This window comes from Haemorhous mexicanus, chromosome Z (assembly GCF_027477595.1).
Source record: "Haemorhous mexicanus isolate bHaeMex1 chromosome Z, bHaeMex1.pri, whole genome shotgun sequence".
Lineage (NCBI taxonomy): Eukaryota > Metazoa > Chordata > Aves > Passeriformes > Fringillidae > Haemorhous > Haemorhous mexicanus.
In genome coordinates, this window is record NC_082381.1 from 9,860,695 (window position 1) to 9,878,679 (window position 17,985).

The 17,985-nt window shown below is 41.7% G+C and overlaps 1 protein-coding gene across 1 annotated transcript in view; it reads left to right on the forward strand.

Annotated features, from left to right (window-relative positions):
• EDIL3 (EGF like repeats and discoidin domains 3) overlaps nt 1–17,985 on the forward strand; it is a 235,402-nt gene that overhangs the window by 172,957 nt on the left and 44,460 nt on the right. Inside the window, exons 7-9 of the mRNA XM_059874141.1 lie at nt 6,594–6,749; nt 7,817–7,961; nt 13,989–14,173. Of these exons, the coding sequence (XP_059730124.1) occupies nt 6,594–6,749; nt 7,817–7,961; nt 13,989–14,173 (486 nt within the window). The remainder of the gene's footprint in view (nt 1–6,593; nt 6,750–7,816; nt 7,962–13,988; nt 14,174–17,985) is intronic.

The following is a 17,985-nucleotide window of genomic DNA, read 5'->3' on the forward strand; positions in this document are numbered from 1 at the left end:
CCCCTTCCAGCGTGTCAGCAATGGTGCTGCTGTGGATAAATCACTGCACATCCTCGCTGTGTGCTGCTTAAAACACACATCACTGCCACTGTGCTGACTGCATTAATGCCCTGAACTAAATCCAGGGGAGCTCTGCTGACAGTGCTGATTAGGAGAGTATCAAAAAGCCACAGACAGGCAAGACAGATGAGCACCTTGTGTGCAGGTGCCAGCGAGGCTTTGCAAGGGGAAGTTAATAGTGACTGACCTGCTGTGCCCTTCCTGCTCCTCATCACCAGCCCAGCTCTGCAGCTGGTGTGGCACCAGGGTGGAACAGCAGTTTGTCCTGCTCAGACTGGAGGATACAACCTTGGGGACTGAAAAGGAAGCATGGGAAGGAGCTTCAGACTCGCTGACTTTCCCAGTATTGAGAGGATTGTGTCAGGTTGTTCATTTCGTGGGTTTATTAAAAAACATTTCTATTGACAGGTATCCCTATTTTTCATCAGAAAATGTTTGCCTGGGTGCTTTCTATCTAGCTTTGTCAGAATTACGACTTTGAAAAAAAAAAAAAAAAGAAGAGACAAAAAAATTAAATTTCAATCCTTCAAAACCTGATGAGATCAGCAGGGAAGCGTTGCTGTAATAAATCTTTTAATGCCAGTATAACCTTGATCTCTTATTCAACCCTATTTTTATGTGAGTAATGGTGAGTAGCAGTAAAGATATATTTACTTTGTGCTAGAAAAGATGAAGAATTATTTATGACAACACTATTCCATCTCATAACTGAAACAGGTAAACACTTTGTTCTCCATAAAATGCATTTCTGTTTATGAATCTAAAACTACATTTAAGGACTCAAAGACCCAAGGTTTCATGTAGGCTTTAAGCTGAGCATTTCTGGAAAGCTTGCTCTGGAGGAACACTTCAGACAAGGCTGTTCTGCAGAAAATGTTAGTGGTGTTATTGCTAGCAGTGAGATAACAAATGAGGGGAATATGGTTATGGATTCTGTCCAGGAGCATCATGTAGAGGTCTTCCTAAAGTCACTCTGTCTTCTCATGCTTCTTCTCCTCTCCTGCCTGCAATAATGTAGATAAGACAGATGCAGTTGGGTGCTTTTTTATCTTTTTGCCCATTTTATGGCTTCTGCAAAGTGAATATGCTAGCATTTGATCATAAATTGTAAGAGGAAGATGAGCACCTTCCACTGGAGCTGTCCCAGTCCTTGCTGTTCTGTTACATTCACACATTACAATTCTGAATTTAATCTTCTTTTTTCCTATGGTTCTAAGGTTTGTAAACCATGCTGAGAGGTTACTGATGGCCTTTGTTTTGTGGAGCCCTTTGGACTTGTTTATGAAAAACAAGCTTCTGCATTAACTCACAGCTACCAGTGGAGCTGCACACACACCATGCAGATTTGCAGGACTGGTTCTGAATTGCCTCTGAAAATGGTGCACTGTACAATCAACAGGAACTCTTAAAATTACCTTGTTCATATTACCACTTTCTCTTAGAGAAAAAAGTCTTCCTCTTTTATTTCCTTTGCAGTATGGATTTTTTCCAGGTTCCAGTAAAATCTAGATTGGGTATGCCTTCCTCAGTGTAGACAGCAATTTAGCATCCCCAAACAGATTTGAGTGAATCACTGGAGTCCAAAGCATGAGTGAAAATTGTTTAATAGATAATCACTCCTGCAGGACCAGTGCTGAGAGCAGTGAGCACGGCATCCCGATCCCTTTTTCCCCTCCTGCGGAGACAGGCCATGACTCTGTAACCTGCTGTGACCATCAGAGTGCTCTGTGTAATCAGGGAGTTGGGAGGACTTTGGTGGTTAAAACAAATAAGATTAGAAGGAATTCCAGGAACTTCTTACACTAAAGGAGTTGATTTTATTCCCCAGCTCTCGGTCATACACTGCTCTAGGGGGTGTCTGCCTCAAGTGATTTTATTTGATTTGTTTTGGCTACATGGATGAATTCAATGTGCAATTTTGTGCCCAGCAGAGGACCTGAGGTGGTGTTTCTTGCCACAGTCCCTGAACTCACTTAAATTGAGCTGACCTCATGCCTGTGCTCTCCCTGTGCCTTCCTCCACACCAGCACAGTGATTTTGCACCCTGTGTGTGGCATAATCCAGTTTTTGTAGAGTCAGATTTAAATACATTGGTGTCTGACTGCTGGCTTCATTTTTCACACAGTTTTACCTGAGCAACTCCATGTTCATCACTCATTCCAGTCCCAGAAATCCTCCTCATTGACATGCAAAAGCCATCAGAGCAGATTCCACAGCCTGCAGGTGTCAAGCAGAACCTTATCTGAGTTTCATAAAGTTCTTCGTGCCATAAGGTTTTAGGGCACAGGGTGTGCTTGGACTGCAGCTAAATCCCTGTCATATCCTGGGTGAGTCAAATCCCATGGGAGTCACTAGAAGCAGGAGACCCCTCTGAGGTGGTGCTGAATGCAGGCCCTTGAGCAAAGGTCAAGTGTCAAGTCTGAATCCATTGCTCCTAAAATAAATTTAAATGGTAAATGTAAAAATGGTAAAACAGATCCTTTCTTTCTTCCTTTCTTTCTTTCTCTTTCTTTTTCTTTCTTTCTTTCTTTCTCTCTTTCTTTCTCTCTTTCTTTCTTTCTTTTTCTTTCTTTTTCTTTCTCTTTCTTTCTTTCTTTCTTTCTCTTTCTTTTTCTTTCTTTCTTTCTTTTCTTTCTTTCTTTCTTTCTTTCTTTCTTTCTTTCTTTCTTTCTTTCTTTCTTTCTTTCTTTCCCTCTTTCTTTTTCTTTCTTTCTTTCTTTTTCTTTCTTTCTTTCTTTCTTTTTCTTTCTTTCTTTTTTCTTTCTTTCTTTCTTTCTCTCTTTCTCTCTTTCTCTCTTCCTTCCTTCCTTCCTTCCTTCCTTCCTTCCTTCCTTCCTTCCTTTCTTTCCGCCACTTCCTTCCTTCCTTCCTTCCTTCCTTCCTTCCTTCCTTCCTTCCTTCCTTCCTTCCTTCCTTCCTTCCTTCCTTCCTTCCTTCCTTCCTTCCTTCCTTCCTTCCTTCCTTCCTTCCGCCCCTTCCTTCCTTCCTTCCTTCCTTCCTTCCTTCCGCCCCTTCCTTCCTTCCTTCCTTCCTTCCTTCCTTCCGCCCCTTCCTTCCTTCCTTCCTTCCTTCCTTCCGCCCCTTCCTTCCTTCCTTCCTTTCTTTCCGCCACTTCCTTCCTTCCTTCCTTCCTTCCTTCCTTCCTTCCTTCCTTCCTTCCTTCCTTCCTTCCTTCCTTCCTTCCTTCCTTCCGCCCCTTCCTTCCTTCCTTCCTTCCTTCCTTCCTTCCTTCCTTCCTTCCTTCCTTTCTTTCCGCCACTTCCTTCCTTCCTTCCTTCCTTCCTTCCTTCCTTCCTTCCTTCCTTCCTTCCTTCCTTCCTTCCTTCCTTCCTTCCTTCCTTCCTTCCTTCCTTCCTTCCTTCCTTCCTTCCTTCCGCCCCTTCCTTCCTTCCTTCCTTCCTTCCTTCCGCCCCTTCCTTCCTTCCTTCCGCCCCTTCCTTCCTTCCTTCCGCCCCTTCCTTCCGCCACTTCCTTCCGCCACTTCCTTCCTTCCGCCACTTCCTTCCTTCCGCCACTTCCTTAATTTCTTTCTCTCTTTCTCTCTTTCTCTCTGTAAGTAGATTCTTCAAATATCTGTGCCTGCATCTTCTTCTTGCAAGGCCTTTACCATGCCTTAATACTTAAATTGGTGAGATAAATCTCTCACAATGCCATTGATCTTCTTTCATCCTTGCTTTTTTCCAGTTCATCTAGGTAATGATAAGGGGTCCTTAAGAAGTGAATCCATTACCTTTTTAAAAAATATATGTTATTCTTTTGTTCCTATCCTGGGGACTTTCACCTCTTTGTTTTAAAACACATGTAATTAAAATGTATAATTTTCTGTCCTGGGCCTTAATAATCCACAAAGCCGAGCTTCCTGAGCTCTTTTTCCCTCACCATTGCCACAAAAAAACACATTTGAAAAAGCTTTTAGTTCTAAAAGATGCAGTTCACATTTCTTCAGAGCTTCCTACTAAAGTATATTAAATAGGAAAAAGTTTGGCCCCTGCTTTGTTACAGCCATTGATAAAGTTGCAGTATTTTCAATTTTTGCTGAGGTTGAATGTGAAAAATTTAAAAGACATTAAAGACCCAAGGATACAAAGGAAAAATTAATTCCTGATGTATCCATATTCACTGAAAAGCACGGCATTAGCCCAGGAGGGATTTCCATATAGGCAAGCCATGGGCATTTGAAAGCATTTATTTCTTCCAACTTCATTGGGATTTTTCTGCAAATGTTGACAGGATGTATAGAGCTTGGAAAACTAGGCAGCCTGGTTTTATTGCTTATGTTGCATCAAGTTCAATACTGCTTAAAAATAAAGCTCAGTTCGTGACTCAAAGGATGGACACTGATGAAGAAATCCTCTTAAAGGAAAGATTCTTCAAATGGGAAAAGGACATCCAGTGGCTAATGCCATGGCTTCATTAGAAATTATTCTTTGAGAGTAAACAGGGAAATAAAATCCCCATAAATTCTCATCCAAAACCCCAAAGATTATTACCTGGAATTAGAATAATTGGTAATTAGGCTGAAAAAATATTAGTTAACTACATCACTACATCAAACAAAATTTGTTTGGTGTTGCATTATACCTTCCTTTTCCCATGAAGTGAAATGTGAAGATGCTACCAGTCAGCAAATAATCAATGTCTGGTTTCTGTTTCCCTGTGCTTTCTAATTTAGTTTTGCAGATGGTATTCAGTTTCATTATTAGCAATTTTGTAAATACATGGAAAATTGGTTTGCTTGCCTGTTAATTAATATTCTGAAAATCCACATAGAGAATGAACTACTCATAAGAGACTTACATAAATATTTAACTGGATACTATTCCATGTTAGCTACATTTTTAATGTAGTTATGGGATTAATGGTAGTCTCTGGAGCTGTCCTTTTACAAATAAAACATATTTATTTTATTTTACTTTCCCCTCTGAGGGACCAGGAATTGGGAAAAAGTAGTTTTCCAGGGCTAAAAAAAGTAATTAATCTCTTCCAATTTGTACCTGTCTGAATTCCTGTTGTGAGTCCATTCTCCCCACTGGAATTGCACATATTCCTGAGTTTTCCTGGTATTTGTGGGGAGATCCTGTAAAAAATCTGGTGGTTTTGTAGAAGGCTTCTCCTCTCTCAAGGGGTCTAAACCTCGAAAACACACATTGTAATCTGAAGGTTGTGGGTGTTTAATAATTTCTTATAGGGAGAACCATGATAAAACTACACCAAAAGCCAACTACTCCAAAAAAATAGCAGAGAAATAGCTAGACTCATTAAAAAAAAAAAAAAATCCCAGATGAAACCACAAAATTCTATAGTTTGAATTAAGAAACCAAAGGTTTCCTATTGTGCACACAGAGAGGTCTTAAAGCCTGATCATCTTACATCCTTCACAGAGGTCAGATTTTATTACCAAGGGGGAGAAAGTCTTCAGGCCACAATGTAAACAATAAACCAATTAAGGTAGTTGGACAGCAGATCTGCCTCTGAGTCCTCCCACACCTGTGCTGGGACTGCTGCTCCAAACAGTGGGGACTGCCCTGGGTCAGCTCCAGCCACTGGGGAGCAAAGATAAAACTCTTTTTGAGGAGACAAGTACTAATGTAGCACAATATATTATTTACCCTGTCCCAGTTGTTTGCTCTCCAGTACCTCCACTCATCTCTTTGCACTGCACACCTGCCTGCACCTTCTCACAGCTCTCACGGTGTGGCAGCTCTTTGCTGAGCTTCATTTGGTGCAAAAGGCACAAATTTTAGCTGAAAGGGAGGGAGTGCAGCTGCCAGAGGCTGAGTCTGACGCTGTTGGGTTTGAATATCTCACCCTGAGTTGTCAGGGTTCCTGTGCCACAGGTGAGTAAAGGAGGCAGAATTAAGGCTGCTGGAGTGATGTTGAAATTGTTCACTCTGAACAAATCTTCGTTTTGTACTTCAAGGAGTTGTGTTCAGCTCAGCCAAGCACGTGAGGAGTGCTCACATCCACTGATTGATATTTTGGTATTGACTGCTTTAGGATTAGCATTTCAGCCTTGATCACTAGGTATATGAATTTTCAGTGAGAGTCAGGAAGATGTCTCATTGCTTTGCTGCCAGAACTTCCAGGTAGTTTTAGTTTCTCATGGAAGTTTTACTTGAAGCTAACTGAGGATCTTTTGCATGGCATTGCAAATTGGCTTGTAACAGAACAGAAGATACAGCTTTTGGTAAATTATCACACTGTTTCATTTCCCTTTCAGGCAGGAAATATGTAGGAGTAACCCTATATGCCAAAATTAAGCAATGTCCCAATAATATTCTGTATATCCATAATAAATGTGTGCACACACAGAAAATAAGCATAGTACAGGCTTTTGGTTCAATTTTTTCATTCATTTGCTTTATACATTTGTACATGAAATCTGTGAAAGATAAAAGAATTAATGCAAGTATAAAACCAGTCATTTAAATGCCACAGCTATGGTTTTTTTTCTCTCATTTAGGAAAAAAGAAAAGGGAATTAAAGGAATCAAGGATTGTGTCCGTCAGATTAACCGTGTGCTGTTATTTCAGATAAACCTGCAGAAGAAGATGCGAGTCACTGGAGTTATAACCCAAGGTGCCAAGAGGATTGGAAGTCCAGAATACGTAAAATCTTACAAAATTGCCTACAGTAATGATGGGAAGTCGTGGACAATGTACAAAGTAAAAGGCACAAAGGAAGACATGGTAAGATAAAGTCATCTGTTACTGAAAGCATCTCATGGTGTAGCTGCCCTCAGAAGTATGAGATGTCTCTGGTATTTAAGCCTAATTGCCTGGCAGTATGGTATAAGTTTCACTGTTATTATTTTTCTGTGGGAGAAAAAAAAAAAAATCAACAAATTTGCATTTTCTCTCTGCTAAGAATTTCTTATACTTTAATTGATGGTTGCATAAATACTATTTCCCCAAGCTAGAATAATCCTGTTTATTACACTTAACTGATTTTCATATTAATTAGTTTACCAGTAATTACTCATTGCTCTGTTTTCAATTTCACTTTATTGCATTGGCAGATTAGCTTTAACCCTTGGAAACACAGAGCCCATTCATCAATGCTAATCTCTGTGCTGCACAAACAGTATCATCCAGCGGGGTGTGCATGTTTACAGTTTGTAGCTACCACTTATTTTTGATGGAGCTGTACACACAGAGCAGGAAAAAAACCCTTGACTATGTTAGTTTGCATAGAATTCAGGCACTGCACAGCATCAGATGTAGTTTCTCTGTTAGGAAATTAAGATTTCGTGTGAAGAGGTGCATAATGAATGCACAGGGATGTCTGGTTAGAGGCAGGGGTGAATAGAAAAATGCTGATGGGTTTAACTCATCCCCTCTGTGATCAATGGGAGGGTTACAGTGCACTTCAGTGGGAGTTCTTGAACCAAGGGGGGGAAAAAATAAACATCAATCAGAGCAAATAATTGCTGGCTTAATTGAACTGCAACTATTTCATACATTAACAAAGGAAAGAGGGCATAATTTAGTTGCATTAGGAGCTTCAGTTTCTGAGAGGGACAAGACAGAGACCTTGGTTTGGCCCATCGAGCAAACCCATCACAATATGGCACAGCAGGACATTCTGCTGGGAAAACTCCTGTCAGGCACTGCCAGCACTAAAACAGCTGCAATTTGGGGAAAACCTCCCACAGACAGAACCATTCAGGTTCTTTTGAGACAAGGGAACTCACTGGGACTCCAGGGATCCTCCTGACACATTTTTTTTGTCTTATGCAAACCTTGCTTCCCCGCAGGTGTTCCGTGGGAACGTGGACAACAACACCCCCTATGCCAACTCCTTCACGCCCCCCATCAAGGCCCAGTACATCCGGCTGTACCCCCAGGTGTGCAGGAGGCACTGCACCCTCAGGATGGAGCTGCTTGGCTGCGAGCTCACAGGTGGGATCTACACAGCCCCCAGCCCTCCACCTCACCCAGCCGCTCCCGACCGTGCGCGCTTTGTCCCCTCTCTGAGATGCACTTGGCCAGCCTGAGTTTGTTCAGTTGCTTTCGTTGTCTTTATCTAACTTTAAAAAATCACAGAGTCACCAGGTTGGAAGGGACCTGCAAGATCACTGAGTCCAACCCAGCCCCAACACCTCAGCTGAACCCTGGCACCCAGTGCCACAGCCAGGCTTTGTTAACACACTCAGGGATGGGGATTCCACCACCTCCCCGGGAAGCCATTCCAGAACTTTATCACCCTTGCTGGAAAAACCTTTTCCCTGCTGTCCACCCTGTATTTCCCATGATGGAGCTTGAGACTGTATCCTCTGGTTGTGTCAGTGCTGTCTGGAGAAAGAGCCCAGCCCCAGCTGAGCACAGGCACCTTTCAGGAGCTGTGAGAGTGATGGGGGCACCCCTGGGTCTCCTTTTCTGCAGGCTGAGCACCCCCAGCTCCCTCGGTGGTTCCTCACAGGGTTTGTGTTCCCAGCCCCTCTCCAGCCTCGTTGACCCCTCTGGACGGGCTTCAGTGTCTCAATGTCCTTCCTAAATTTGGGGGCCCAAAACTGGACACAGCAGTAGAGGTGTGGCCTCAGCAGTTCAACACTTGGATCAGCTGAGTAATGATGGCCACCTGCAGTGGGACAGGAATGTGTCCCAGTTAGGCTGTGTGTTATTTACTCATTAACACTTCATAACTTTTCCCTTTGTGGGTTAATCTCCCGTTGGTCACAAGAAGGACAGAACCAATGAGGCTGCAGAAGAGCTCTGAGATCATCAGGTCCAGCCTGGGAGAGATCCCCACCTTGTCACGCAGCCCAGAGCACTGAGTGCCACATCCAGTCCTTGGACACCTCCAGGGATGGTCATTTAGCAGCTTTTACATGTATTGATGGCTATGTGGACTTGTAATGTACCACCCTGAGCAGACTACAAGGCAGGGAGCCTCACCCAAAGCCTGAAAATTGTTCCTGAGCCCCAGAGCTGTTGGGGACCCTTGGCAGCAACAACTGTCACACCTGATGTGGGTAATTCCTCCTGACACCACCCCTGTGCTGTGTGACATCCTCAGAGGGATAAGCCTTCTTCCCTTGCTGTCAAGGACCAGTCCAATAAGATACAACTTGCTTGGGCTGCTTTAATCAAGATTTCAGTTTGGATTTGTTTTCTGGGCTCAGCAGAAGCAGGGATAGCATCTTGTAGCAGAAAGTAAATGAAAAAGTGGACCCAATATTAACCTTCCCTCAGATTCTTATTAAAGCTCTGAAATGTAAAGCCTGACCTCTAGCCACCTTCTGCAAGAACTGTGTTCCCTTACAAATTCAAAAAAGCATGTAAATGTTTTATCCTTTTCCAAGAAATAAACCATTTTACTGGTGGGAGCACTCCACTGATTCATTTAGGAGTGATTTTTATGTGGCTGCCTCTTTACTAACAATAGTCATCCAGTTCATGAGTGATACATCAAAACAGCTGGAGTTAAACAATTCTCAGTCAAAACCAGATTCAGAAATGAAAAGTTAATGCATTAATCTTGGTGTAGCCCTTTTCCAATATAGATAGGTTTAAGAGTAAATAGAAAATCCTGTCTAGCTCCTTTGTTCTATTAGATTTTTTTTTTTTTTTTTTTTTTTTTTTTTAATGTCTTCCACTTCTGGAACCACAATTTAGAGTAAGTCCTTGCCAGAATGACTAGGAATTGTTTTGCTCAAAGAACTGTAAAATCTAGTGAAGTGAATTAATTTCAGTGGCCTCCTAACAGTGTCAAGGTCATCATCTCTTAAAACTGTGGACAGCTGAGGCTCAGCAGAGCAATTTCAACCTTACTGAAGGAAAGGTGTAATTACACAGACTAATTCACTCTTAATTCCAGGTGGTCTGCCTTGGGTGGAAAGGCACTTTGAGGGGTCTGCCTTCTCTCACATGCCCTGCTGAGAGAGAAGAAAGTGAGTGATAAACAGAGAGAGGCTTGCAGCATTGGATCATCATAAAAGCTAACTCCTTAGGACAAACTTCAGCAAAATGTTCAATGCAATCTGCTTTATTCTCATAAATAGCTTTACTTACCAGGACCCACAGTCAGATCTCATTGAAAACCAGGATCAATGCTAGTGGAACCAACCAGCAATAAATTAGGCATTAATTTTCATGGCCCTGTGTTCCTGCCTTGCTTGTGTTTTGCACATCTCTGTGTCCTGCCCTCCCTTCCCTTCACAGAGTATTGATGTGAGGGGAGAAGCAGATCACAGCCACTGCTTATTAGAATGCCTCTATTCATTAAGTTGTTATTAATAGCAGCATCAAGCTGTTGTTTTTACCAGCAGATCAGTGCTCACACAACAGTGTCATTCACTCATGGAACTCACTCTTGCACTCCAGCATCTGCCTTCCTGCAGGCAGCCCCTGCAGTGTGCTGATCACAGATGTGTTTGTTGGCTCCTGTGTGCACCATTTCAGCCAGCTCTTAGTGTTTGGGCTTTCTCAGTTCCTGCAGAGGGATGTTGGCCCCCAGAGCCTACACATCCCCATGGGACTCACTCAAAGACAGCTCCTGTGTGTAATTTTCATCTCCTTCAGGCATGCTGTTCCCTGGTAGCTATTTCTTTATCCTAATGATGCCTTGTGCAGGCTGCCCTAGAGCAGAGGCTGGGCAGAGTCCCAGAATAGAGCAGGGATTGATTCCAAGGATCTCCTCCATGGATGCACCTTGGGCAGCACCAGAGCCCAGCCAGGGCTGCCCCCAAGATGAACCAAAAAGGCCCCAAAATGCACGGCCGGGCACGGGGTCTCTCCCTGGGATCAGCTCTGCTCCATTTGCACCTTGCAGTTCATTGTCCCAGCCCAGCTTTAGCCCAGGCACTCCCACCCTGCTTGTTTTTCTCTCTCCAGCCCACGGGGTTTGTGCTCCTGGGCTGAGATTTGGGTCATTTGTCCTTGGTGCCCAGCTGGAGCAGGAATTGTTTTGTCTCCCTGCTCTGTGCAGAGAGCTCAGCATCCCATAATGTGAAGCTCAGGACTACGCACCACAGCAGCACAGAATCTGAAAAATATAAAAGCTAAAACCTGAGGCATCACTAACTGTCCCTGTAGGCACTATTCACACAAAACTGACACACAGGGGGACTTTATCACACCTGCAGTTTTTAAACTGCAGGTTTAAAAAGATAGATTCCCCTTTCCTCATTTGTCCTCAGAACTCTGTAATCTGGAAAGGAATTCTATATTTGTTATTTATAGGCCAGGTTGGATGGGGCTTTAAAGCATTAAGGTTTAATGAAAAGTGTCCCTGCCCATGGCAAAGGGGTTGGAATCAGATTTGCAGCTAGATGATCTTAAGGTCCCTATCATCCCAAACCATTCTATGATTCAAAAATATGAAGAAAATTTTTAAATATCTCAATTTTTAGAAACAAGAAATCTCACAGTATAAATCAAAACAAAATTACCTTTGCCCTCAAATAATTGGCATACGTTGCTTTTGCCAACACTACACAAATCTTTGTCCAAGACAAGATTTATGCAGACTGTTGCATGCAGATCCATTTGTGGGTTTGCCTTTGCTACACTGGATACTGAATATTTCCTTTGAGGGTGTGAGCTTTTTCAAAAGAAGAGGTAGATGTGGGGCATAGCATGGATGCAGACTGAAGAGTAAAAGATTCTGCCCTCTGAAAAGTCAAGAGAGAAAAACCTTTGTGCTTATTCCTCCAATTTTCAGGTGCTAATCCCCACTCTTTCTCATTATTTCCATTCTCCTGTTCCATCCTGGACCAAATAGGAACTGCAAACTTATACCTGGTTAGAGTTAAATATACAAAGGTATCAGGTATAATGTACCACAGATGGAGGTATCCAAAGCATCTCAAACATTCTAGCCTAAGATACTCCACTGGGTGTAGCCATGTGTCTGCATCAGCTATCTCTGATTTTAACAGATTTCAAAATAGAAAAATGGGAATGGAATCCTTTCACAGGGACATTGAAAAGCAAATTTAAATGTACAGTGCAGTGAAGAGGGTATGTTTCAGAGAGACATCAGCATTGTTATAAACACACACCAGTGAGGGATGACACAAATCCCTGTGCTGGTTTGATGACCCTGTCCTTTGTGCTGTAGGTTATGTCTCTGCCATCCAAACAGCCAGGATCTCCTGTGGCAGGGGCTGGGAAGCTGCTGCTCCCTGTGACACAGCACCAAGACATCCTGACACCTGTGTGCATCACATTTGCCTCTTCAGATTCTCACTGTTCTTCTCACTTTCTCCCGTTGCCTTTAACAACTGCCTTCCCACCCCCTTTGGGGCCACGGAGAAGGCAGGCGAGTGTAAAATCCCATTAATTCATGCACGCATGCACAGGCACACAGGCAGGCACAGCTGTTGCTTCATAAATCAATAATAATACTCAGAAAATATAGAACTGGTTTTGATGGATTGGGCCAGCACTGAGTCACAGCTTTGACAACCCATGGTTTTGTGACAGGAGCCTCCTTAGCATTCCTCGGATGAAACATTCTTGCTGACAGTCCTTGTGATCCTGGAGTGATACTTCAGAATTTAATAATAAGCAAAGTCCCTCTCCAAAGCAGCAGATTAGTCTCTCTTATTTCTATCATCAATTGCTTCCTCCCACTCCCAGGAAAATTGTTTTGTTGTGTTTTTGAATGAGTCCATTCCACAGACAAGGCTGTGCCATTTCCATTTGTGCACTGAGAATCAGTTATGTAAGACTGGGGTTTTTTTTTTCAAAAGTTAACTCTGTTTTCTCTTGGCTTTCCATTTGCTTGTTTGGGTTTTGTTTGTTTTGTTTTTTGGTTTTTTTTTAATTTAACATGAAGCATGTCAATATTCAAATTTTAAATACAGGAGATGCTGCATTAAAGATCATGTTGTTAATAATATAACTGCACATATGCAGGTTTTTGACTGCTGAGAGAGGAAGAAAATGAGAAAACAGCTTATTTTTTTTATGTTGCTACCTCCATCTTTTCCATCTTTCACTTTACCCCAGTTATCAAGGGTCACTCCACCCCTCCAGCCATACATTCACGCTTCCTGTCCTCTTAGCAGCCTTCTCTCTCTCAGCCATTTGCCTTTCTTTCTCTGATTTCTTTGTTTACATCTTGGAACCATGCAGTTCATCTGCCTTCTCTGGTTTCCAGTCCTATTGTTTCAGTGCTGCCTCATGTTGTTTCCTCCCTCTTCTGCATCCAAATGTACCTTCCACATTCCCAGCACACAGCAGCAAGGCAGAGGAACACAGAGCCACTTATCAATTTTTATTTTTATCTCTTTTTTGCGCAGAACAGAGAAGGGAGAAGCCCAAGATCTATCTTTTCTACAGCCAAATAACTCAATGGTGTGGGATGTCCACAAACAAATAAGCCATTAACTATTGATTTCTCCTAAGTGATATCCTCCTACTATCCTCCCTTCACAATTGTTTTCTGTGGGCTCTCCCTCCTTCAGTGGGATTTTGGGCTTTCTGGATTTTTACCTAGATGCCAAATAATTCAAAATTGTAAAAAAGCTCAGTGCTTTTTAACATTTTTCTGCAGCAGTGGTTTTAAGAAAAAAAATAATGTTTCCTCAGTAAGCAAACACATGGTGGATGTGAGGTGGCACAAAAGCATCAGGAAAATCAAATAGAACAGGGGAAACAATATTTTCCTGCAGGAGAGGAAAATAAAAATAAGATAAGCACAGACAAAAGTCATCTTTTCATTTTGTTTCGCTTCATAAATTTATGCCAGGATAAAATATGTTGAATTCTCTATCTTGATTTTGACTCACCCAAGCAATTGTTGAAACAAAGTGCCTTGAATTGACTATTTTTCATTTATTTGTTTTTGAGTATCTTCAACAATAGTCTTGATTACATCTTTTTCTTCAAGTATTGCAGGTTTTCTCTGCCATAACAAAAAACCTAAACCCCTGACAGAGATAAGCACGTAGTGCCACTGATCTTGCCCTGCTGTTCCAGGTTGCTCTGAGCCCCTGGGGATGAAATCAGGACACATCCAGGATTTCCAGATCACTGCCTCCAGCGTTTTCCGTACCCTCAACATGGACATGTTCGCCTGGGAGCCCAGGAAAGCCCGCCTGGACAAGCAAGGCAAAGTTAATGCCTGGACCTCCGGCCACAATGACCAGTCTCAGTGGCTGCAGGTAAATTTTCACGTGGATTTTCCCAGTTGTTTGTCTTCTTTGTGTTTCAGGCATGGGGATGGTTCTCTGGATCAGTTTTATATTCAAATTCTCCTGTTTCTGGCTGTAACCCTCCCAACTCTGCCACAAGCTCTGAAAGCCCAACCTATCTTCATGGTTTTGTGGTCACAGCTGCAGGAAAATCTAGCCCCAGTTTTCCTTTGTTAATGAGCAAAAATGGTGGTTGCAGATCTGATTTACTGAATTCCCCTCGTTTTTTGAGAGAGATGAGTTTATTTTCCTCTCTTCTACCCTTCCCAGGCTCCCTGGAAAAGCATATTTACTTTTAGCTCTGTGCACCTTAGCGAATCCCGCGCGTAGAAATTATCTTTGTCTAATTGAGGCTGCCCAAAATTACCTTCTGACAGGACTCTGGAGCCAGCCAGACTGATTCAGCCCCTGAATCCATCATAAACCTGTGCACAGGAGTTGTTTTCAGCTCGGGAGTGATTCATATAACTCACTAATGTGAGAGATTTCAATAAATCACCAGTGTGGAAGCTTGTTTGACCAGCCACTGACACATTTACATTTTTTGAACTGTTGAAAATAGCAGTGTTTTCAGTCAGCTGCCACTTTGCAGTGCAGCTCTCAGTAGGAAGCCTCAATAGCACCAGACATGGCTACTAACCCCCTGCAATCTCTCCACTTATAAATTATGACATATTAGCCTTTTTTGCCTACAGCTGCTAAGCAAGTTAGGAATATGATTACTGGTTTTTTTCTCCAAAGTTTACACACTTTCCATAAAAGGAAGGAGAAATTGCCCTATCTATTTAACTTTGGAATAGCTGGAGATCCTGAAATCTGCTGAAATTCTTTTAAAGCAGCATGTTGGAAGAGCAGTTAGTAACTTCTGGAGAGGATGAACGTTTTATTGCTGTGTTTTATGGTGGAGAAGCAGATGAAAATGTTTTTCCACAGGAAAACAGGTGGTTTCATCATATTTTCGCCCCATCAGTCAAACCAAGGGTGTGCAAAGGCTCTACAGAAATTTCCTGTTGTCTGTTCTTGCTCCTGTGGATGACAGTGTATTTTCAATTAACCACAGATGGCAAGGGACTGCATAGTGAATCCCTATAGTTTCAAATTTTTCAGCTGTTGTAGTCTTTCTACATTTGAATTGACCTGAACCTGCAATTTTAATTTTATCACTTGCACTGTCTCTTCAAGTCTTTGAATTATAAGGAATAATTTTTGTTGTCTGGTCAAAAAGAAAGTTGTGAAGAAATACTCATCTTTTAGTTAGTTTTTCAGGTATTGAGTTCAACCATTCCACAGGAATATTAACAATCTACTTTTTCCCAAAAATCATTATACATAATGATATTTCCTCAAAAAAGGATCCTAACATTTCATGTTTGAAGAAAAAAAAAAAAGAAAAAGAAAAAAACCCCACCAAAACTAAACCCCAAAAGGCATTAAATCCACTTGTTTTTTCAGTGCTTAAGGTGGTCATTACCTTCTGCTACAGGCTGCTTATTCTGAATTCAGGGCATGACTAGAGACAGTCTCATATGCTTCCAGTGTAGGTAATGATTCTGTAACAGAGACATGTCTATCATTTGAATTCATCTTTTCATTCTTGTTCTCCCTGCTGGTAGCTCTCTGTGGGGTTTTTTTGGTGGTTTTTCTTTTCCTTAAAACGCAGAGCATTATATTGAAGCCTTACAACACGTTGACTGAAAGGTTTATCATCCTGCTGCTGCTTCCACGGAGTTCAGTCAAAACACATTTGTAAGGGAAAGAGTGTGAAAGCAAATGTGTCTGCATGCCCTACTCCCTCAGCCATTCCACAAAGAATTAAGCCCAGAATGATGATTCCATGGTACCCTGAAATGGGCTTAAAGCCAGACATTTAGCCCAGACTTCTGGATTTTGCTGAAGTAGCTGGCTTACCATGGCTTGCCATGTCAGCTTTCCATGCCTTTTGAATGTTCACAGGCCTTTCTTGCTTTAAGTTTTCTGATTTTCACAAATAAGCCTGAAAAAATGGGGACAAAGCCTGCTGATGACTTGTAGGATTATTGTTGGTGTGTGTGGATGGCTCGAACAGATCTGATCTGACTAAATGTCATTGTTGGGGTATCCTTGCCTAAACACCATGGCTACCAGCAGTTTAAAAGCTGGTGTGCTGACATCCATCTCAGAGCACCTGCTGTGATAATGTTTGCTGAGAGATGATGTTTGAATCATGCATCAAATGCTACTTGCACTTTTGGATGAACTCTAGAGATAAATTCTCCTCTCTCAGGAGCTGGGATTGTTTTACTCAGTTTTCCCTCAAAAAAGATAACTCTGAATCTCCTACGTATTCTAAAATGCAGCCATTAACAATTGAGCTCTTTGGTTTTAAGTGTTTTGGATTGCTGCATTCATAATTTAGGAATATGAAGTATTTTGTGTCTCCAGGCACAGAATGAGTATATTTGGGGACAAAATACTTACCTTAATCATGCTGAAGTTATTGAAAATCTGCTATGACAGACTCTACAAGCTACAGATTGCACACATAACATCTATTTACACAAAACACCACCATTAGCAATGAAAAAAATGTATTTCCTTGACATGAAGGGAAAGTTAGGTGGATGACATGACTAAAATTGTACTTTTCTAGCTGTGTCATAAACTTGGGGCTGAATTCCCCCCATGCTTCCTCAAAGATATGCCTGTCATTCCCTTGAAGAGGATGCTGCAAGTTTTTTGAGTGCTCAGACTCCTTCTGGACACAATCCAGGATTGCTCTTCCATTTGGTCACCCCACTTACCGTTTCTTCACTTATTTGGCATGAAAAGATATGATGGAGAACTCCCTGTCTTATACCCAAAATGAGGCACTGAGGCTGTAAAGATTATTTTTAAAAGTGCAGCTGATGTTTCAAATACTTGGAAAATGTTCTTGTAAATAGATTTTTGCCACTCCATATCTCATTTTCCTAGCTGAGGGCATAACTCAAAATAATTAACATTTTTCTCAAAATCCATGCCCACTCTACTACTAATTTTCTGCTGTTATAAATTGTGAAATCAGAGCAGCAGTTTAAACTCCCTTTTCTTTATTTACTGTTAGTTAAATTCTGTCATGTCACTTCTTTGGTGCCTCCAAACACCTGGAGCTTCCTCCTCCCACTCAACCATCCCCTCTGCAGGAATTGTTTTGTGTCTTGTGCTAGTCCTGACTTTGCAGCCATATGAGGGTATTGTCAGTATTTTATCTTAAAACTGATGACGTGTTGGGTTTTTTTGAAGGCAACAGCAATGTCAAATTACAATATTTCTCCTACTGATTGTGGAACCAGCTAAGCACTATTAGAGAAAAAGCAGTTGGTGATAAACTGTTGGAATATTGGCAGAGCAACTGTAATACCTACATGCTCTAAAAATGTGGTCATTGCCAGTGGTATAATAGATTTGGGTTGGGTATTTTCCTGCCAAGCTAATCTCCAGTATTAGACAATATTACTGGGATTCGTTATCAGCGCCATTAGATTGTCTCAGAGCTGCAATCAAATTATTCTTTCAGTTTAAAGCATAGCCATCTTTTTCACATCAAAATGCCTCTTGTTTGAAAACAAAGGCAAAATTGCATTCCAAATAATTATCATCTTTTTGTTTTACATATACAAAATGCATCTCTATAATCCATCATGGTATTCATCACTTATATTCATTTCTATTTATATTCATTTTCTAGCATTTATTTCCAGTGTTTAGGCTTCCAAGTGATCAAATCAAAAACTTTTTTTTAAAAGCTAAGCCATACTCAGCTT